Here is a 21,129-nt window from a genome sequence, read left to right as displayed (position 1 = left end):
CCCTATATGCTTTGACTTGCTTCACCACCATCGTGTAAGACAATACAATACACCAGGCAATTCTTGTGATTCAGCCCTATTTCGCAGCTTACTGACTGACACCCAAAGTCTTGGCTACAGGTATTGGGCAGACATTTCGTCCGCGTGAGGCAGGCAGCAGCAAGGCAGCATGGCTATCATCCAACTCAACATACCAAGGGTTCAGCATGACAACACAATCATGAGCTTTGACATTCGATTAACTTACAAGTGCAAAACAACTATCACATGAAGTTCTTACATGACTACTCACCTACAATAACTTACCTCTGAGTACCATGCGAGACAAACATGTCATATCATCACCCGCGTCTCCCCACCAGGAGTTATGTTAAATAAGAGCTATCCTGTTGGTTCGGATATGCCCCCGAATATCACCGTAAAGAGATGAATGGCCGCTTTCGCGGGGGAAAGGTTCTAAGGCTGCCTCTTTTGGCAACTTGATCTCATCCCCCATACTTTGAATATGCGGAGAAATCACTCCACGTAAAGAAAGCATTTGATGCCGACGCGCCGGCGAACCGGGCTGTCAACCATCAAGGCTACAGTTACAGTTATGGCATGTGAAGTACTAAATGGGCCCAGATAGACAAGTGAACATGACAGACGGTTGCCTGCATATACTGTAAAGAGGCAGTGTTTGGTGCTCCGTCAATCAAAGTGAGTTATCATGTTGCTTGGGCTGCTAACAATGCCAAACGTGCGTACAGTTCACAGCCTGGCTGAACGTTCCCTAAACGTTACATGCTGTGCGCCCCAGCATACTCTTTCGGGGGCCCAGGATGAGAACATTTTACGAGCCATACTTTGGAGTCTTGGGAGCGGTCTTCGGGACCAGGACAGAACATCCGGCGGCAGCCCAATTCACCTTGGCACTTACACGAGCTCACCTACTACGGAGTAGGATAGAATCAATACTGGTCCCTAAGGGAGTTGCAGCATGCATTGACCGCGCTTGATCGACGGTAACCAATAAATGAACACTACAGTCTTGCACCGTACTCGTAGTCGCTGAACCAAGACATGGTTTCAGGAGTCGGAGAATAATAGGATCGTAGGGATTGAGCATAAAGAGCTTACATGTTGTCACGAGGCATTGTACAATGGTATCCATGCATTATTTACTGACGATAGACCACTGAGAAGCAAGCCAGCCACACTCGGTATATGTTCGATGAGACAAAAGGCGAGAAAAGCTGAGCAGTAAGAGAAACGGCCTATCGGGACCATCCCGAGTTACAGTACTGGCCTGTGCTCCCTAATAATGGCAATCAATAAAGTCGAGGACAAGGAGTCTGAGGTGTCATGATGCATGGTTCGATAGGTAGACATGAATGCAACACGGACAAAATAAGAAAGGCAGTCAACAGAGCCACGGTCGTGTAATATTCGCATGATTGTTAAGAGTCATACTGAGACTCGTATCAAGCCATGAAAAGACAGGGACAGCGGCACAACGTCAAGGCTTCTAATTCATAGTTTATGATATCCAAGGCTTTGCTCGAATGATATTCAGGGCCAGTGCGCCGGGGAGACAAAAAGTGACTGGGACTCCACGGACGAATTCATGACGCCTAAGCGCCCACGGGTAAACATGATTCGTAGCGGAATAGGAGTTGAAAGGGGATGGAATGATAGATTGGACGGCATTCATGCGAGATGACTGTCGCATTATTGGTCTCACCTCTATCTCACCGGGCGATCAGACGAAAGAACACGAGCAAGGAGCCAAGCGCTGAGCTGTAAAGCAAGGTCAGGGTGAGAGTGACGGTGACGGTGATAGGTCAGCCGCGAATCGAATCTCACATGTTGCATGAGAAAATGAGGCGCCTCTTTTACAGCATCGACCAATTCTTACGCATATTGTGAGGGTAATTCTGTATCTCTACCAACTGCAGAAACCAAAAGAAGACCAAAGATAACGGTGGGGGTAAGTTGACTGTCCCCCTCATGCAATGCGATGCATGTGCAGAAGCGAGTTTAGTTTTTGCCCATCGCTTGCTTCGCTTCGCTTGGCTTGTGAAGGTTCCCCCGCGGCGAGATCGGAGAAAGCTGCACTAGGGGTGACTCCTTTTGGGTTGAGGTGAAAGGAAGCAAGGATCTTATACCTTGTAGGAGCTTCCAGCGCTGGAGAAGAAGGTCTTGGACTGCAGTAGCGCGGCGTCTGTTTCTTTGAGTGAGAAAGGACTATTGGAGCTTGACTTGATGTGGTCTAAGACGGCGTATGCTTGGTAGGGGTGCCATGCATAGTAGCTGCGAACAGAGGTTCGGGGGTTTAAAGTACCGCCGGATTAAGTGCACATTTTTCGACATGAGAGACATGAAAATTAAGCTTGAAAATCACAATTTCATTGTAACAGGCCTTCAAGATTCGTTTCCGCTCTGACAGTGATGATCTTGATACTCAGACTAGAACAAGTTGACTGCTAGACAGAGTTAACGTGTTTGTGTGGCTTGCAAGGGTGGAAAGCATCCAAGGATGAAAGAGACCCAAGCTACGGAGGACTTGGAGCTCTAATTTTCTGCAAGAGAAGTCTATCATGAGAAACGACAGGTTATATGAAATAAACTTGTCGTATAACTCAAGCAAAGTTTTGGCTGCAAAATAAACACTTTAACGGGTGTCATTTACAGTTATGATAAACAGTTAAAAACAAACATTAATATTTACTTGAGAATTGTGATACATGCTCAAAATTCAGAGCATACAGTATTCTACCAGGATGGACTGGGCTGTCAACTGACGCGCATGTCATCTTCAGAGCCCAGCTTTGTAACACAGATGAGACCTATGACGACTAATCCAAAGCTTTATCCCTTCCAGCCCTCAACAGCTTCAAGAGAGACAAGTGCCAGCACAACAAGACACAAGCGAACCAGTGACCAAGCTCGGTGAGTTAGAGATTCATTGGTGCGAGTGTCCCAGCAAGGGTCAACCGCCACCGTTCCGTGTCTCAAAGGCTCTGGTGAACCATTTAAAGCCAAAAAGCTTGGCGGAATTTGGGGGCTTGTAAAAAGCATCCTCACTGGAATCTTGTATAGGTAGAGTTAACAAAAGGAGCCAAAAATGGCCACGGAGTCGTGAATCCGAAGTCCTTGAAACTCAGCCGCTAGATGTACTCCAAGGGGACGAACCCGAGAGGTGCATTGAAAATATATGCAGCATATCTCGGATTTGTGATACCGCCAGATGTCATAGATCTGAACATCCTTGTCCTGGACACGCAAGACCACGACATGCCATACTAGATTGTTATATGGCGGGATTCTCGGTACACGATTAATTGAAGGAGCTGGCAGGTGTTGAACTAAAGGAAAAGGCGGCCCAGCTGGGCGGTACATATGCTCAGGGATCTCGGGTCCTGGGACATGTTATTTCATTTAAGATGCACATACAGTGCCTCAACCAGACCATATTGTTGAGAATGAGCCTATACCTGTTGCCTGCCTGGAACGTGCTTCCGTATACAAACCCAAAAGGGGGTGGAAGTGACTTGGGATCTTGATGCAAAGTCGCAGGGCATGCTGTACCTGAAAGCCAGTTGGTGTGTAGGATGCACAGCTGAGGTTGGCTGGTTGGTTGAAAAAGTGCAATGATGTAAGATGTAAGTCGGTACAAACAAGACCGAGGGATCGATCCAATGCAATGCAGCGCCACCCAAGGGCGACGAGTCTCACGAGCCACTATCCCTAGGCCAGCAGACACACCTTGACTTGACTGACCTTTCAAGCTTTCACCATAGGTACATACAGTTTCTAACAATTGACCTTATTATTGGCCCTGAAATTTCCATTGCGGTACAGTAGTAATGGATTTTCCCGCACACTTCGTTAGCTCCAAGCCTGAAGTGCCTGTCTGGGCATCTGGGGGGTTTGACTTTTGACTCGACTCTGCGGCCATTTACTCGGGGCTCCAGCTTCTCGCCCGTCCGTTAATAAAACCACCGACACGGGCCCTCAACCACCTGGGCTCACATCACCTCACATTGCCTGGCTGCTCTCCTGATATTCTTTCAAGCGTACCAGCAACCCTAGTCAGGGCAACCGAAATACCCAAGCAACACATTTCGAGGCTACCAGTATAATAATTGCAACCTGCTGCGTTTCGATCTGCAGACCCTCTAATGGGCACAGCCTATTCTGGGTGACGTATAACAGACAGACACAACCAGCAAAAAGACAGGAAAAAAACCGACTGCGCCAAGCACACGAAGCAACAAGCCTCAGCTCAGATTATAGGAAGACGAGGCATACAGCACAGCACAGCACAGCACAATAACAACACAGAACGTTACAACACACGGAGTTTATCGACTCATTGACACCAAACACCAAGAGACTGGAAAAAAACAGTAGGGCAAGGGCTCAAACTCAACAACTCCAAAAAAGGAAAGATCTCTATCAAGCCAGACCTCAACTTCATTTTATCCCATCAGGGCCTGGGCTCTTACAAAAACAAACCATCCACCCAGCCAGCATCCATCGATTCAACAAGTTCCCGCGGGATTAGACCCTCGACCCTCCACTCTCACTCCAAGCCAACCTTACCTGAACCTGGACGACATCAGCTTAGGCTAAGCCTGTGAAGAAGCCAGCAAGCAACAGCCAGCGCCACTACCGCAACTTTTTAGGGTCCTGCATTCTTCCCCACTGCTAGTCGCGGCACGGCACCACCGAGCCCACCAACGACGACACCCCCAAGACCTCCAAGTCAGCCTCCAACTGCACTGGGACTGGGCTGCTTGCGACCTGGTGGAGGCCCCTCCAACTCTACCTACCATCCATCCTCTCAGTTCACCTCACCTCCCCAAGACTCGACTCGACTCGACTCAGACTCACCTCCGGTCAAAGGTCAAGACAGCGAAGCTAGTGGACGCCCCGAGCACCCCGACAGATTGACGCCACTAAAAGGTACATCAACAGCGGAGGAAGAGGGACCCCTCCCTCAAAGGAAACACACACCAAAGTCCACTGAGGAGCCCCTGTGGACCACTACGCCAGGCCTCGCTGGGGCGATTTCCATTGTTTATTGGTCGACGTGTTGCTTGAAGAGTCAGAGCCTGTCGTCAATTGCTCGATTTGGAGTTCAGTCTCCCTCGTTATTCAGATGCCTTCAGCGATTCCGGTGGCCCCTGCAGGTACGTACATGGCCGTAGTTTCCTTGTCCTTGCCTTGTTTCTTAACAGCTTCTTCCAACAATGACTACGTATTTGCCCTACCAATCTCTCATGCTTTATTAGCCATTCAACTGCTGCTACACATCCTATCTTTCTTGTTGCCTTTCTTCTCCTCACTCAAATTCTGAATCTCCAAAAGATCTTCGACATCCATTGCTACCTTGTTGTTGTTTTTGATCAAATCAAATTGTTCCAATTCTGTTTATCATAACTTGAGCCCCTTATACCTACGCGATCGCACCTAGCACTCCAAGACACCAAACAAACAACCATCAACGTATCTAAAATTTAGACGCAGGTCGCCGACAATCAAAACAGTCCGGACTGTTAAAATCTGTAATGCATAACCTTCTCGGTGCATCACCTCCTTCGCCAGCGCTCCCAGCGCAACATTCGTCTGCGGCGCAACAGACATCCTCAGATTCTCTACCACCTACATCAAATCCTAACTCGAATCCGACGTCAAACCCAACTTCAGATCCTTCCTCGAATCCAAACAATCCAAATAACTACGCGGTTCTTCCTCCACCAGCAGATGGTGACCATGACCATCTTCCTCCTCCAGCAAATGCACCTTCCTCGTTGGCTGTGGCGCTGCGATCGCTAAACGATTTGACCGAAACCCCCACATATGCGCGAAGCGTCACTTCAACAGCGCCGAGCTCGCCACGCATGTAAGTGCCGTCATTTTTCTCTGATTTTTCCCACAGTTGGGGGTCGCGAACCACATATCCACCACCTTCGGCCCTTTTAGTACTGGCGATCCCGCTTTCAGAGCCCCTCAATTGACGTATGGAAATAGTCCCCCGCTACGACAGAATTCTGGACATCAAACACCACGAGTCCGGCCACATGCGACAACGCTCAACATCCCGGGCATGACCCGGTCAAGAGTCTCGCCTGATGGAAGAATTCCTTCTCGTGATGTTGCCGCAAAGCTTGTTATTGTCATGGTTGGCTTGCCGGCCCGAGGAAAGTCTTACATCACCAAGAAGCTTCAAAGGTATCTTTCTTGGCAGCAGCATGATTCTCGCATCTTCAATGTCGGAAACCGAAGACGTGTAGCTGCCGGGCGCAGAGTTTCTGTCCACCCAAAGTTGCAGCCTGAGCCGGAACACATGGATCCTCCTGTGCATGCGGCTTCCATTTTGCTAAATGGTAACCCGGCACCGTTTGGTCCTGAGCAGGCTGAGCCAGAGAAGCTTGATTTGAACGATGCCGCCCAATCCGAGGTGGATCAATCCGCTACATTCTTTGATCCCAAGAACCAAACTGCCGCGGCCATGCGTGAGCAGTGTGCTATGGATACTTTGGATGAGCTGCTGGACTACCTTCTCGATGGAGGTGGCGCTGTCGGCATTCTTGATGCTACGAACAGCACTATCGAGCGAAGAAAGAACATCACCAACCGCATCAAGCAGAGGGAACCTAAGCTGGGTATTCTTTTCATTGAGAGTATCTGTCAAGACCCTACTCTCCTCGAGGCGAACATGCGTCTGAAACTGTCTGGTCCTGACTATCGTGACAAGGATCCTCAGAAATCACTGGAAGATTTCAAGAAGCGAGTCGCTGCATACGAGAGTGCGTATGTTCCTCTTGGCGAATATGAGGAAAAGCACGACTTGCAATACATTCAGGTTTGTGGATTGCCATGATTTTGACCGTCAGTAGCTGACTAAATTATAGATGGTTGATGTTGGTCGAAAACTGATCCAACACCGTCTCAAGGGTTTCCTCAGCAGTGGTATTAGCACTTACCTCGCTAGCTTCAATCTTGCCCCTCGACAGATCTGGATTACCCGACATGGCCAAAGTGTCGATAACGAGCTTGGAAGATTGGGTGGAAACTCACCACTTACCGAGCGCGGCCATTGCTACGGCCAAGCTCTTCACAACTTCATCACTTACCAGCGCAAGCACTGGCTTATTGAACAGAAGAGCAAGAAAGCTCAGGCCACTTTCCCTCCCGTACCTGGTGATAACACACCTCCCTACCCTGAGATGTACCGGGAGATCGAGGACAAGAACTTTTGTGTCTGGACTTCGATGCTCGATCGCAGCGTGGACACAGCTGAGTATTTCGAGGCCGACGATGATTACGATGTGAAGAACTGGGAAATGCTCAACGAAATGAACTCGGGCCAGTTCGAAGGTATGACATATGCCGAAATCGCAAAGAAGGAGCCCGAGGAATTCGCCAAGCGAGCACAGGACAAGCTCAACTACATTTATCCTGGAGTCGGCGGTGAAGGTTATCTGCAGGTTGTGAGCCGTCTGCGCGACATGGTTCGAGAGGTTGAGCGTATTGAAGACCACCTTCTTATCATTGGACATCGCTCTGTGTGTAGAGTCCTGATGGCCTATTTCATGGACCTGTCCCTGGCGGACATCACAGACATGGACATTCCCCTTGGCATGCTCTACTCTATTGAGCCCAAGCCTTACGGGCTTGACTTCCATGCTTACCGATACAACGAAGACCAGGGCTGGTTTGACGAGCTCCCCAACTACAAGCCTACAAAGACGGCCCGCAACAGCATCATCAAGCCGCAGCATTAATCGTTTCCGGCTGTTTGCCGGAACCATCCGGCTTGTACATTATACTACGATTTGACAGTTCCTCCATGTACATTTTTTTTCATTTGGCGTTATAGCGGGGCATGATATTATACGAATGACGCGCAAAAAGAGGGACTTTCCACACTATCAATGGAACGGAATGGCATCATACACAAAATAACAAAGGAAGGGCTGGCGTTTTCCGTTCAATTGATAAAGAGAGATACCTCCGATGTTGCGACGCAATTATTCGCATCGGTTATTTCATTTAGGCGTTTTGGGAGTAAGGTTTCTCCTCATACTCAGATGATCGAGACTGTATGGATTTGGGCGGTTCTGGTCGAGTCATGTACCAGCTTATGTTTGAAAGGTATCGGTCTCGGCCTACGGTGTTACGTGTTGTGTTTTATCCCTATTGTCTCCTTGCCGCAGGCAAAGAAGAAATGAAGAGAGATTCTTAGATGGGATTTGGAATGGGATGGATAGATACGCAGCACGACGCTCACGCCAACGGATATGCCGCTCATGGGAAACTTTAAAGCTTTGAGTGCTTGTTCGAAAGGGATCTTTTACTGTCTAGATCTGATAGTTACAAGAAACACACGTTTACACATGTATATTCCTCTAGTCTGTTGCCTACTTGATGTCTGGCTTAATCAAATCGAAGTCAAACGTCTGGCATCTTGCACTGAGGTTTGTCTATGAATACGAATGGTATATTCTTCAATAAAGTCATCTAGATTACCCATGAATAGACGACCCGAACGCCTTGCAATGCCCTTCCGTGCCTTTGTAATCCCACTGAACTTTTCTCATTGCTGCAGCCGTAGTGCAAAACTTTTTGCACTCCCCTTACTTCTCTCTCGCCAGAATCATCTTTTCTCTCTCTCCCCTGCGTCTCTCGAATTGCTTCTTAGTATGGCGACGCTCATTCTCCTCACGGCGCTTAATGCTCTTAAGTTCCTCAGCCTTAATCTCACCGGCCTTCTTGAGGACCTTAGGCACATGACGGTGACGGTGAATGCGGCGAACTTCAGGCATGTGCTGGTAACGCTCGATAAGAGCTTCATTGTACTCCAGGGCTTGTCGTTGACGAGCAGACTTGACGCCTTCGCGACGAGAGGCGTTAGCGCGCCAGAGTCGAACGTTACCATCGTCAGATCCAGAGAGAATGTATCGCGCATCAGGGGTCCAGCTTGCTGCTGTAACACGCTGCATGCGCTTGGTGTGGTAGATATCTCGCGAGTGACCGCGGTCCCGGTTCCAGAGACGAACTGTTCGGTCCCAAGATGCGGATACAAGCTCTTCACCTGTGGGAGACCACTCGACATCCATAACGGCGGCGACGTGATCCTTGAGAACGTTGAGAGCACGGTCAAACTTGCGCATGTCGAAGAGGTAGATGTTGTGGTCTTCAGAAGCAGCAGCCAGGTTGAAAGCCTCCATAGGGGACCAAGACAGGCGGTTGCTGGCGAACTTGAGGACGGTCTTTGTGACAGGTGTAGATGTGCGGAGGTCGTAAATGACGATGGAGCGGTCGTTAGAGCATGATCCCAAGATCGAGGTCTCGACGTAGTTGAAGGCAACGTCGGTGATGGTGTCGATAGATGTAGGCCACTTGAGAATTTCAGGCGCAGCGGTGTGACGTTCGAGATCGTAAATGTTGATCACACTGGAAGCAGCAGCAAACGAGTTCTTGGAGCGATGGTGCGACAAGCTGGTAAAGGCACCGTTTCCAAGCCATGATGATATAGGAGCCGCTTCGCTAGGTGTGTTATAAGGGTCAAACAGCTTGATCGTTTTATCGGCTGCACAAGTCAAGAGCTTTTGATCGCGGGTCCATTCTAGACCCTTGACGATATTCTCATGAGCTGTCGCATGCCATATCTCGTCTCTATCGGCTAGGTCCCAAACCTTGACCACACCGTCACCACTACCACTTGCAAAGTGCTCAAGAGAGTTGGGATCCTTGGCGATAGAATAGACACCGTCCACATGGCCTCGTCCCAGCTGGCCTACAAAAGGCTGCGCATGCATTCGCTCGAGCTTGACGGCATTGAGGGCTCGCTGGTACTCGCGTGCGCGCTCAAAAGGATGGAGGGCGGAATCGAGGTTTCGTGGTTGCTTCGTAACATCTGAGCCGGCTGCTTGTTGAGCCGACACGGGGCGGCTGAGGGCCTTGATCTTCATGTCGAATGGCCCTGTAGAGTTGAATTTATTGACAGTAGCTGTTCTCGAGGCTGGTAATTTTGGCGGGGACTGAAGCAATGGATATTTTTTTCTGTTATCGCTGAAGCACCCCTGTCAAATGGGACGATAAGAACGGGATTACTAATGTTCCGGGCACGAGCCAGGTACACCAGCAAGTCGCATATGCACGTCTAAAGTCAGGGCCTCAGTTCGCATTGTTGCGAAAACTCACCCTCTTTATTCCATTTACGCCTTCACCTTTGGATCCCCGCAGTCTCCAATCCTTTTCCTTCCCGCACATCGACCTTTCAATAACGGTTTTTGCTACTCGCGATACTGCGCGCACTTTGCTAGTTGATTCTTTCAGGCGCGCAACGCTTGCAAATATGGACGGAATGGATTACGACCCGATGGTGATGGATGGGGAGCCAGAGCAGCCCCAAGTGAAGATCTCTGCGGTACGAGGAGGCTCCCGAACCCTTTTTTCTTTCGGGGGACACTCAACTGATGTGATTTGATGCGACTCAGGCCGACCACACCCACGTCGATTTCGAGCTATCAAAGACGAACCTTGCTTTCGCCAATGCCGTGCGGCGAATCATCCAGGCAGAAGTGCCCACGATCGCCATTGACCTGGTCGAGATCGAGACAAACAGCTCCGTGCTGGCCGACGAGTTCATCGCCCATCGCCTGGGTCTGATTCCTCTCGACTCAAAAGGAGTCGACGAGCTCAACTACTCACGAGACTGCGACTGCGAGCAGTACTGCGAACAATGCAGCGTCACTTTGACACTGCACGCGAAGTGCACGTCCGACGAGATTATGAAGGTGTATGCGCGGGATCTGGTGGTGGATGGTCGTCATATGAATGGAGTGGGAAGCCCCGTGATCACAGATCCAGAGGGTTACGGCTGCTTGATCGCGAAGCTGCGCAAGGGCCAAGAGTTGAAAATAAGCTGCATTGCCAAGAAGGGAATCGCAAAGGAGCACGCCAAGTGGATGCCTACATCTGCAGTCGGCTTTGAGTATGATCCTCATAACAAGCTCCACCACATTGACTGGTGGTTCGAAAACGACACAGACCCTGCTGTTGAATGGTGAGTTCTATGAATAAGTGTTGAGGTTATGGCTAACGTCGTACTCCAGGCCCAAGAGCAAATATGCTGAGTGGGAAGAGCCTCCTCAAGAAGGCGAACCTTTCGACTACGATGCAGTTCCAAACAGGTTCTACTTCGAGGTTGAAACGTCAGGGAGCATGGAACCTGACCAAATCGTGCAAAACGGTATTAGAGTTTTGCAACAAAAGATCGGTGGTCTTCTCAAGGGCCTAGACCCTCGGAAGTATGGCGGTGACGAAGCTGAGTTTGATGGTCCTCGAAGTCCCGATATGAACATGGACGGCGGTACCACACCTTGGCAGGACGGAGGGTACACTACGCCTTACGGCGGTGGTGGTGGCCAGACGGCGTACGGAGGTGGCATGACAGCCTACGGAACAACACCGTATGGAGGATCTTCTTGGCAGTAAGGACCAGGGGCGTTTGATGGGTTATGCAATTCGTAATCAAGAAAGGTTTGGAGGTATAAACAGGGGGTGATCTGGAAACTAGTAACAGTCTCGAAAAAAAAGCATAGCACGGACTTAGAATGGGATCTTTTTTTTCAGGAGACAAATCATGGCACGACGTATACATTTTAGTGCTCTGAGCGACAATGCTAATTTCTATACCCATCCTTATCCTCCTCTATGTTGAGTATGTTTTACAAACCAGGTTCCTACACAAAAAGCTCGTGCAAAGGATCTTGAGTAACAAAGCAGTAACGCCAACAGGATGATCACCGCTCTGAAGTGACGAAACGACAAAACGAAAACGCCAAAGCATGCCCATCTTCTTGGTCTATCATGTCATGTCAAGTCTACAGGTTAGTATCCGAGCCCTTAAGCTTGCGGTAGGTCTTTCGGTGCATCTCTAGGAAGACAAATGTACAGATAGTTTGTCTGCGAAAGCGTTAGGTGGGATTCGACACAGAGAAAGGAGGTACGTACGGTCCGAGTCGGAGGAAGCTGGGAACCCAGCCCTTGAACATCCACATAAGACCGTCAGTTCGGTGAATGTCGCGAATCAGGTGCAAGATGTTGTGATCATATGCTGAAGACATAACACGAGTCTTGATGACGTCGATAGGGCTTGTTACAGTAGCAGCGACCAAACCAGCGATGAACGAAGAAGTAAAGTGAGTCTTGAGGTTGTCCTCCATGGGCGTATACTGAAGAAGCAGACTCTTTGAGACATCGTAGCTGGCAAGCTGGCCAGCAGTCATGAACATGGCACGACCACTGTTGGGCAACCATCCACGGAACATACTTTTAGGCCCCTCCTCACGCGCCATACGGACCATACCGTCAAAAGCATGACGGTAGTTTCGGCGCTCAGCAGGAGGAAGCGCAGCATCGTGTTGCATGCGCACGTTGAGAACATCGGCAAAGTTTCCAGCAATGCCTCCTACGAAACCAGATCCAGCGGCTAGGGCAACGAGTGTCATGAAAGATGGATCGCGACCTTCGTTACGGCGTGTAAGACGTGTCTTGACCTCTTCGTAGACGCCAAATCGCACGGTTGAATATGTCATCTGGCGCAGGAGAGAGGCGGATATACCGCTGTAAAGACCGAGAGGACCATCGTGACGAAGAATGTGGACGAACGTGCCGACCATGTTCTTGGGCGCATTGCCTGTGCGCATTTGAAGACGAACCTAGAAGAGAGTAAGAGTTTGTCATACGGTCACGAGAAGTTGTGAAGAGTTACCTTGACTGTTCAATGTTAGCTGAATTTCGTCATATCTTGAGATCGTAAAACGCACCAAGATCCAAAGGATGTGTAACGCAAGCTGCCATGCTACTGGCACTTCCGCCAAACCAAAAGGGATATCTTATCGTCGTCTTCTTCGCATCAGCCGTCGCCTTTCCTGTCTTTACAGGCGCCATCTCCGTCGATTTGCTCATTGCTTCCTGGCTGGTAGCCATGACGTGGGTTGGTTTTTTTTAGTTTCACAAGCCAAAGCAAAATACTGGAAAAAAGGACGAGTTTAGCTTAGACTATCTAAAGTTAAGCTGCTCAATGTCGATCAACTGAAGGTTCCATAACTTGACTTTGACTTGACTTGTAAGTTAAGTTGAGCCAAGTTGAGATAAGAATGGAAGTGGATGATGTGGGAAGGTGAAAAAAGAAAAAGGTCGGTTAGTTATGATTACTACTACAGCAAGGGTTCGCTTTTTTTAAGTGCATGAGCCTCAGCTGTTGCTACCGACATCGCGGAAAGTTATCAATTGGCCCGGTGTTTAGCTACTGTAACCGGACAATCGGAGCGGGATCGGCTGTCAAGTCGCCGAAGCGATGCAAGGATAGCGCTAGATTGCAATGCTATCTCTATGCGAGGCCGTTGGAGAAGGACTGAAGTTGAAGTTAATCGTGAGTGAACTGCATTGGATTAGTTATATCCGGAGGAGCTGTAAGGCCGAACGCCGAACATTTTTGCAGNNTCGGCGTTCGAGTATTCAATTTGCGATAAAGCAATCAGCCAGTGGCGTCTATTGCGTGGCCCGTTCGGCCTGTAATGTAATTGTCGAGCTTCACAAGTCTTCAGAATGAGACTCTACGTCCAGGGCATGCGGTGCCTGAGGGCTTCTGCCCCACGACCTGCCCAGCTTCCCCGGAGCTCTATTCTCCTACGAACAGCTTGCGCCGTGAGGACTTACTCGTCGGGTCGGTCTTCTTCCAGTCCATTACTTGCATGGACGTCTCGCTGACTTGTTCGGCCTTGTTGCAGCACGCCCGACGGGAACTCCAGGCTCCGTGACTATCCGCGACCAGACCATCAAGACCGATCCTCAATGGTTCAACGTACCCGACAATGTCCTCGAGGCCACTACAAGGAAACTTCACCTCTTGAAAGATCACCCTGTGTCTATTACCCGCCAGATTATCCAGGCCAACTTCCCTGAGCCGACGTTCAAGTATCACAATGAGTTCAGCCCTGTGGTGTCGACAGCCCAGAACTTCGATTCGCTTGGATTTCCCGCGAACCATCCCGGTCGCGCCCTGTCCGATACATACTATTTGAATAGCGAAACACTACTGCGAACACATACGAGTGCTCACCAGGCCGACACATTCCGAGCTAACCAGAGCGCGGGGTACCTCGTGTCTGCCGATGTATACAGACGAGATGCCATTGACCGGAGTCACTATCCCGTGTTCCATCAAATGGAGGGTGCAATGTCATGGGATCGTACTAAAGTCCCCAATGGTGATGTTGCTGCTGCGGTATGGAAGGACTTTGAGAAGCTGCCCGTTCATGGAGTCAAGGTCGATGACCCAAACCCTCCTATGCATCCTGAGACAAACCCTCTCCAAGATGCCCACCACACAGCTGCTGAGGCTGAAGCTATCGGTGCTCATCTAAAGAGGTCATTAGAAAACATGGTCGTTGATATCTTCTCCAAGGCCAAGGCTACCGCCATCAAAGATGACCCCAACTTCGTGGATGAGCCTCTGCAAATGCGATGGGTGGAAGCTTACTTCCCCTTTACCAGCCCCTCATGGGAGCTGGAGGTTTACTATGCCGGTGACTGGCTCGAGGTCCTGGGCTGTGGTGTGGTCAAGCAGGATATCTACATTAACGCTGGTGTGCCTAACCAACTGGGTTGGGCTTTTGGCATTGGTATCGATCGCATTGCCATGCTTCTCTTCAAGATCCCTGACATTCGCCTCTTCTGGTCAAAAGACAAGCGCTTCCTATCACAGTTCGAGGGCGTGACCGACAACCTCGACAACCTGAAGCGCTTCGTCCCCTTCTCCAAGTATCCTCCCTGCCCCAAGGACGTGTCCTTCTGGCTTAGCTCCACGACAGCAGCAGGTGGCAACACCAAGGGCACATTCCACGAAAACGACGTTATGGAAATTGTCCGTAACGTGGCGGGTGACGTGGTCGAGGATGTGCGCCTGATCGATGAGTTCACGCATCCCAAGACCGGCCGCAAGAGCATGGCGTATCGCATTGTTTACCGCAGCTTGGAGCGGACTCTGACCAACGATGAGGCCGTTGCTTTCCATGAGGATGTGCGCAAAGCTTTGGTCAAAGAGCTGGGCGTTGAGCTTCGATAGACTGGGCTAGAGCTAGGGTAGCTGAGCTGAAATAAACGTGTGGAGAAGCTGGAGCTTATGGGCCCAGCTCGACATGGCAGCTTGGACCCTTGATCGCCTTGAGCTAATTATGAGGCTGTATTGTAAATCTGTAGACTAGTCGCATCTGTATAGTATCCGCGGTATGAATCAATGAAAAGTCCGATGCTCGTGGGCTTAGCTCTCCTCTGACGTCGTCAAACAGTACTATCACGAGCCCAGCTGCTGCGCCATATGAAGATCACGGGCTTCATTTCGATATAAGCCAAGCCACGAATCAAGCGTGGTTATTTGCAAATTGCAGGATTCATGAATGGCATTGCTCGAGTGACGTTATTGTTGATCTGAGCCACGTCTGGTCCGGGCTCTGGGTTCCTTGCATGGATGAGCTGAACTGAGCTGCCTCCCGGCGGGGCGGTATCGAGAACAGGGATGAGGCGGGTGGCTTGTGCGTTGTGGCGTTGCTGGTTTCGGAGGGCTTTAGGGATTTGGAGGCCGACGAGTTATTGAATTCCTCGGTGTCGGGCAGAGGACACAGGAGAATACTGGATTCTCGTATTGGAATTGGTGTTGGACTTGGCTATCGATTCGAGACTCTCAATTGGACTCTGGCCATATCTGCGAGAAATATCTGATTCGACCACCAAGCTTTAGATCAGGAACCGTAGTTACAGAGTAGTAAACCGACGTCTCTAACGAGATCCCATGGATATCCTCGCGAAATCGTCTTGTTATCTTTATTACAGAATATTGCAACTTGTATTACCGATCAATCGACCTTTTGAAGGTCACCTCAGACCTCGCCTAAAGTCCTTTATCGTGTGAATATCCGGACTTCCAGATCGGGAAGGTATAGGAAGACTTTTTGGCTCTAGTTGGTGTTGAGATAACTGCCCGTCTGAATATCCCTGCAAGGGTTTCGATTTTGTATGTCACTGGATAAAGCAGGGGACAATTGTAAAGCTTGGCAGAATTGAGGAGTTGTTAGTCTAAAGACAACGATATGTTGGCATATTCTGGACTAATGTTGGCTTGAGGCGCAAGGGTTTAGTTGATTCAGAGAACAGTCGTCAAGAACATCATTGAATCGCATCTCGTGACTAGACAATACGACAAGCTGCCTCTTTCTCCCGTATCGGAATGTAGACATTGCAGGCAGGAGTTGGCAAAAGTGACGATATTGACGATAGTCTCACCAAGAGTTGGCCAAGGCCTCACCCACGAAACGAAGCGCCCCGCTCGGCATAGAGAGCTCCATATCCCGAGGCCATTCCTTGAATATGGGGTTGGACTAGGTAGTCTATGCCGTCGGTTTCGGGACGACCCCAGTCTAGTAAAGAGGGCGGAGGTTTACCGCAATCTCGCCAAAAGATATAGCCGCAAGACCAAAGCTGGAGGCAGTACAGAATATTGATACTCGTAGGAGGCGTTCTAGGCTTTGCTGTATGGGCTTAGGCCTTAGGATCACACTTGAGGACCTCGATCGTGTTCGGGAGGCTCGGACGAAAGAGGAATGAGCTCGCTCAAAGATTGGGATTCAAATTGTTGTTTCTCCTCTTGCACAGCCCCCTTGGCTTGGCCTTTGATGTAGGTTTTGAGAAGTGTCATCGGGTGTTTAAGAGCTGTGACTGGCTGCAGCTGATGTGCCGTGGGGGATCCTCGCGTTTAGATAGGTAGGTAGGGAGTCATGTTAACAGTTCAATCGATATCTAAGAACATATGCTATTGCAAACTGATTGAGAATAGAACAACATGCTTTTAGATGGACATAGTATTCGCAAAATGTACTTTACTCACATGAATATTGATCTCGTGTCGTGCAATCTCTTGTAACACCTGTTCATGGCAAAAAGTCTATCGAGGTTGAATGTCCGGGGTCAAAATGCAATACACTGCAGTAGCGCCATGCAGGTTTCCAGGGGGTGGGTGTGTCAAATTCATAGTTGGATCGATTCATGAGCGGTAAAACATTAGATGGCTTGGATGGAGTTTGAAGATGGCATTTCGAGACATACGATCAGACGAGCCAACCTCTGGTACAAGGGCTGTGATAGATTAACATGACAACTCATCAGTTTCCATAAAACGTTATTTTTGTCTTTTCCAAGGATGACAGTATGATTCGAGGAATTATCGACTTCCTATTCTAAAAACATACAAACATGGAATACCTTGAATGGTAGCAAACTTGGCCAACCAGGTTCTGTTTGATAGTCATGAGTCTCTAGCCCGCAGGACCATCATTAGTCGAGACGGAGCGAGACAACCTTAGACAACAACCTTTTCTATGGAGACAAACCATACACGAGTCGAGATGGCATTGGCATTTCTTAACACAGCCCTCACAAATTTCCTCAACAGAAAAAAAAGGATACAAGGACCTTGCTCGTTTTGACTGATCGCAGGACGGAAAAAAGCTTAACGTTCTGGCCCGGACCAAATGGAATCGCCATCGCCAAAGCCGTCAAAGGCCTCACTGGCCCAAAAGAGGCAAAAATACTGGGACCTTGCAGTGCACAGCCCCGAAACTCCATGAACAACACCCCCTGTGAGTCCGCTAGCCCTGTTAGGCTCTGCTCTGTTCTGCTATGTACGTGCGTGCCCACAAGAGCGAGCAGTGAGTTCCCCAGCCGCCGGGAGGCTTAGTTGACTTGTCGTCGTGTTCCTGAGGCGGGAGGCGGCGCTTCCATTGGAAAGTGGAAAACCATAGAAATATAATAGACACCGACCTTCGCACTTTTTCGTCTTATTCATTCAGCTCAACTCAGCAACACCCAGAAACAATCTAGAGAAACAACATTTCAATACTCGATTCAAATATCAACAGATCGACAGGAACCCTCCGCAGATCTTGCACTGTTTACATCTCCATCTCTACCAACATCATCCAGAGCCAGTTATCATAACTGCTCTTCAACCTCACCTCTACATCCACATCTAATACACAACAACCACCTTCAAAATGGAGACCTCACCGCAACACTCCCGATCTACCTCCTCCGCTTCGCGCCGCTCAAACCTCACCCTCGACCTTTCTAATATCCCACCCATGACCCCGCCTACGCCTCCTTCAAACACCCTCCTCTTCACCAACCTCACCGACCCGGCCATCTTCCTCCCCGAGAACCTCCAGGTTATCCGCGATCTCATCACCCACTCCGCACCCATCCACGCTTTCGCGCCGCTAAAATCATTCCGTCGTATCGTCGTCTCCTTCTTTGACGAGCAGGCTGCTATCGCCGTTCGCCAAGTATGGGATAACGAGGCCATCATGGGTCAGCAGTGCCGAGTCTACTTTGGCATGCCTACACCTGTCGATAAGCGCGATGAGCACCTTGCTCTCCCTGATGCCGGCAAGCTCTTCTTCATCTCGCCACCACCTAGCCCTCCCCATGGCTGGGAGATGCGCCTCGAGGATGCGCCCAACAAGCTGGTCCACGCTGAGGATCTCGCTGATGCGCTTGCTAAGCTGCACCACCGCCCTGGACCTATGGATGAGGACCAAGACTCACCTGTCACTCCTCCCGACTCTGCGCTGCCTGGCCGAACACGCTCGCGCTCTTCTACTCTCATCTACAAGCCTGAGGATGCGGCAAGCACCATGCCTGCCGTCATCGTCGACGACATGACGGATGAGCCCGAGGAAGTCAGCCCTGTGGAGCAGTCCAAGCCTATCTTGGCACACACTGCCCGACCTCCTGTTGAGCTTATGCACCACGCTTAAGCTTGTTGCATGAACCCTTTGAATCATATTGTGAATTACTCTGGCGTTAAGGGTACGGATAACGGTAACTGGGGATCGGTGATGGTACGATTGAGCGGTCTGTCTACCTAGGGTTACAATGGAGCATTACATCCTCTTCAGCATGTGTTGTAGGAGTTGGTAAAATATGTCTTTTTGGGTTACTATCACGGAAATGGCGGTAAATGTGCCACATATCGTTGGCTTTTACCTACTGGCGCAACTGTACAAAATAGCTAGTGGCTTAATAGCAGTTCTGAAATCAGAATGATACCACACATATTGTTTTCAACCTCGCTCAAATGATTTGACTTATTAACAACCTTTCCCAGCAAGTGATCAAAGCAAAATACTAATCAGCCCAGACGAGGCTTTGCTGCGCCAAGACAGCCGAGAGTAAATGGCGCGGTATATTCGATACGCCCACGAATCTGACGAGGCTCACCGCCGTAATAGCTCCAAGAATCGTGCCGACTAAGAGCACTGCCCTCCTCGAGATGGTCATACTCTTGGAGAAGTCCGCTGACGTTGTCCTTTCTGCCTCAAGGTCCTTGCGTACGCCTAGTTCAGTGAGCATACCGAGGCGCGGAAGATACTGGAACTCAAAAGTGCTCGATTCACCGAGACCGCCCGCTTTATGATTGTGGATCATGAAATACGCAAAGTTTTTGAATCTCTGTTACACGGCGTCAGCCACAAGGTTCTCGGGTTCGTATTAACCGTGGATATAGGGGGAGGAGGGGTGAGTGATGAATACGTACTTGTTCTTGTCGCTTCTGCATGTGAGTGGGCATCCAGGGGTAGCTATAGCTTATGAAAAAGAGAATTGTGCATTGCATCCATACGACAAGCCGGGATCGCAAGTCAGGCTTTTCGATGCCGAGTGCGCTGGCGAATTCATCCCCGTTGAGTCTGTATGCGTGTGCGGCGAGTACCTGGCGTGGCATATTCAGTGGCGGAGCTCGAGCTTCCGCTGTGAGAATATTGTTTGCGAGGATTTGGGAATTCGCTGATGGAGCTACTTCAGATACTGCTATCGACTCCAGCATGGCCTTGGCTTGTTGTGGTGTAGCCATCCAGTCCACAGGTGTTCCAAGCAGATGTCCAACATAACGCCATAAAGCGAGATAGTCTGCAGTTTGTTGCTCGGATAAGTATATACCCTGACGCGGAAGAGCCATATAGACAATAGCAGCGGAATACGCTGAAATAGTGGCGATTGTATGCAAGTCGTTGATAGGAACTCCCCATTTCTCCATGTCGAAGTATCCCGGATTCTGATGCTCAAGTTGCATGAGTCGTCTTCGAACTGAAGCATGTAGGAGACGCACTCGTACAGAAGAAACATAGCCTTTCCCTCCGGGCTTTATTGCATCGAGATCGTCAACGACTTCCATGAAATGCTGGAGTGTTTCCAGAAGTCGACGCCTAGTGACATTAATGCCGAAACCGCCAGTTCGAGAAAGAGTCTCGACAATTCGATATGCTCCCATTCCGCCCAATAACGACTTATACATGAGCTTGTAAAGCAGTCAGTAAATTAATTATCGATAGAAGTTTCATGACTTACACCGAAGAGAATCTGTCCACTGAACTGATACACAACCTGTTGTCCACGCTGAATCTGATCCCAGTCAACCCATTCAGGGACTGCAGAGACTTCTTCCCATAACTGACCCAGTATTTCATCAGAACTGGCATGTTTCTTCAGTAGTTCGTAAATGTCTCTCTGGCCCGGGCCGGAACCATGAGGACACTTCCATCCCTTTGTCGTAGGCGGGGAGATGCGGTCTAGCCGATCGAGAGCATCTGTGGCCAACTTGTCGTATGAATAAAGGTAGTGGTCTAGTTCCTCGGTGGTCTTATGTCCAGAAGTCCAGTTGAATCTATGGCCACCGATAATTCTGCTGTCTTTAAAGTTAGATGGGTAGCGGTAGTCCATGGTTAGATGTGTTACGGATCATAAACAAAGTCTGGAGTAGATTTTCATAAACAAAGAGCCAAGAATATACTCAATCTGATTATAGGCAACGAGATCAAGTTGTTACTCTCAATTCTTAACGAAATTGGGCTTTTGACTTATGCACCACAGCTTATGATGATGCTTCAAAGGTTTCTACAGTACTCCTGCACAGGCGGCAGTGGTGCCCGCGTGGATATATACTATTAAAACACTTGGGAATCTTCCATGACGAGGACGATATAACAAATAGCAGCACATGATGCGGGATAGTTTCTG

The 21,129-nt window shown here is 49.5% G+C and overlaps 7 protein-coding genes across 7 annotated transcripts; 4 read left to right on the top strand and 3 right to left on the bottom strand.

Annotated features, from left to right (window-relative positions):
* Positions 1–5,555: 5,555 nt before the first annotated feature.
* FTJAE_10101 (6-phosphofructo-2-kinase) lies at positions 5,556–7,775 on the top strand (the record flags this gene model as incomplete). Its single annotated transcript, XM_037342910.1, has 3 exons — positions 5,556–5,890; positions 5,971–6,853; positions 6,903–7,775. The coding sequence occupies 3 exons, from the start codon at positions 5,556–5,558 to the stop codon at positions 7,773–7,775; spliced, it is 2,091 nt and encodes a 696-aa protein (XP_037202819.1).
* An 852-nt stretch (positions 7,776–8,627) lies between these two features.
* FTJAE_10100 (SOF1) lies at positions 8,628–9,965 on the bottom strand (the record flags this gene model as incomplete). The annotated part of the gene is made up of 1 exon (XM_037342909.1): positions 8,628–9,965. One exon carries the CDS (start codon positions 9,963–9,965, stop codon positions 8,628–8,630), a length of 1,338 nt encoding a protein of 445 aa, XP_037202818.1.
* Positions 9,966–10,351: 386 nt separating this feature from the next.
* Positions 10,352–11,493, top strand: FTJAE_10099 (DNA-directed RNA polymerase II subunit RPB3; the record flags this gene model as incomplete). Its single annotated transcript, XM_037342906.1, has 3 exons — positions 10,352–10,423; positions 10,494–11,062; positions 11,112–11,493. The coding sequence occupies 3 exons, from the start codon at positions 10,352–10,354 to the stop codon at positions 11,491–11,493; spliced, it is 1,023 nt and encodes a 340-aa protein (XP_037202817.1).
* Positions 11,494–11,882: 389 nt separating this feature from the next.
* FTJAE_10098 (dicarboxylate carrier) lies at positions 11,883–12,707 on the bottom strand (the record flags this gene model as incomplete). The annotated part of the gene is made up of 2 exons (XM_037342905.1): positions 11,883–11,964; positions 12,013–12,707. The coding sequence occupies 2 exons, from the start codon at positions 12,705–12,707 to the stop codon at positions 11,883–11,885; spliced, it is 777 nt and encodes a 258-aa protein (XP_037202816.1).
* A 904-nt stretch (positions 12,708–13,611) lies between these two features.
* FTJAE_10097 (phenylalanyl-tRNA synthetase) lies at positions 13,612–15,130 on the top strand (the record flags this gene model as incomplete). The annotated part of the gene is made up of 2 exons (XM_037342904.1): positions 13,612–13,729; positions 13,815–15,130. The coding sequence occupies 2 exons, from the start codon at positions 13,612–13,614 to the stop codon at positions 15,128–15,130; spliced, it is 1,434 nt and encodes a 477-aa protein (XP_037202815.1).
* A 2,980-nt stretch (positions 15,131–18,110) lies between these two features.
* Positions 18,111–18,872, top strand: FTJAE_10096 (inhibitor of calcineurin; the record flags this gene model as incomplete). Its single annotated transcript, XM_037342903.1, has 1 exon — positions 18,111–18,872. The coding sequence occupies one exon, from the start codon at positions 18,111–18,113 to the stop codon at positions 18,870–18,872; it is 762 nt and encodes a 253-aa protein (XP_037202814.1).
* A 370-nt stretch (positions 18,873–19,242) lies between these two features.
* Positions 19,243–20,832, bottom strand: FTJAE_10095 (latex clearing; the record flags this gene model as incomplete). Its single annotated transcript, XM_037342902.1, has 3 exons — positions 19,243–19,566; positions 19,652–20,410; positions 20,461–20,832. 3 exons carry the CDS (start codon positions 20,830–20,832, stop codon positions 19,243–19,245), a joined length of 1,455 nt encoding a protein of 484 aa, XP_037202813.1.
* Positions 20,833–21,129: the final 297 nt, after the last annotated feature.

This window comes from Fusarium tjaetaba (assembly GCF_013396195.1).
Source record: "Fusarium tjaetaba strain NRRL 66243 chromosome Unknown NRRL66243_c0000233, whole genome shotgun sequence".
Lineage (NCBI taxonomy): Eukaryota > Fungi > Ascomycota > Sordariomycetes > Hypocreales > Nectriaceae > Fusarium > Fusarium tjaetaba.
Note: the sequence above shows the minus strand (reverse complement) of the source record. Positions and strands in the feature narration are given on the sequence as shown.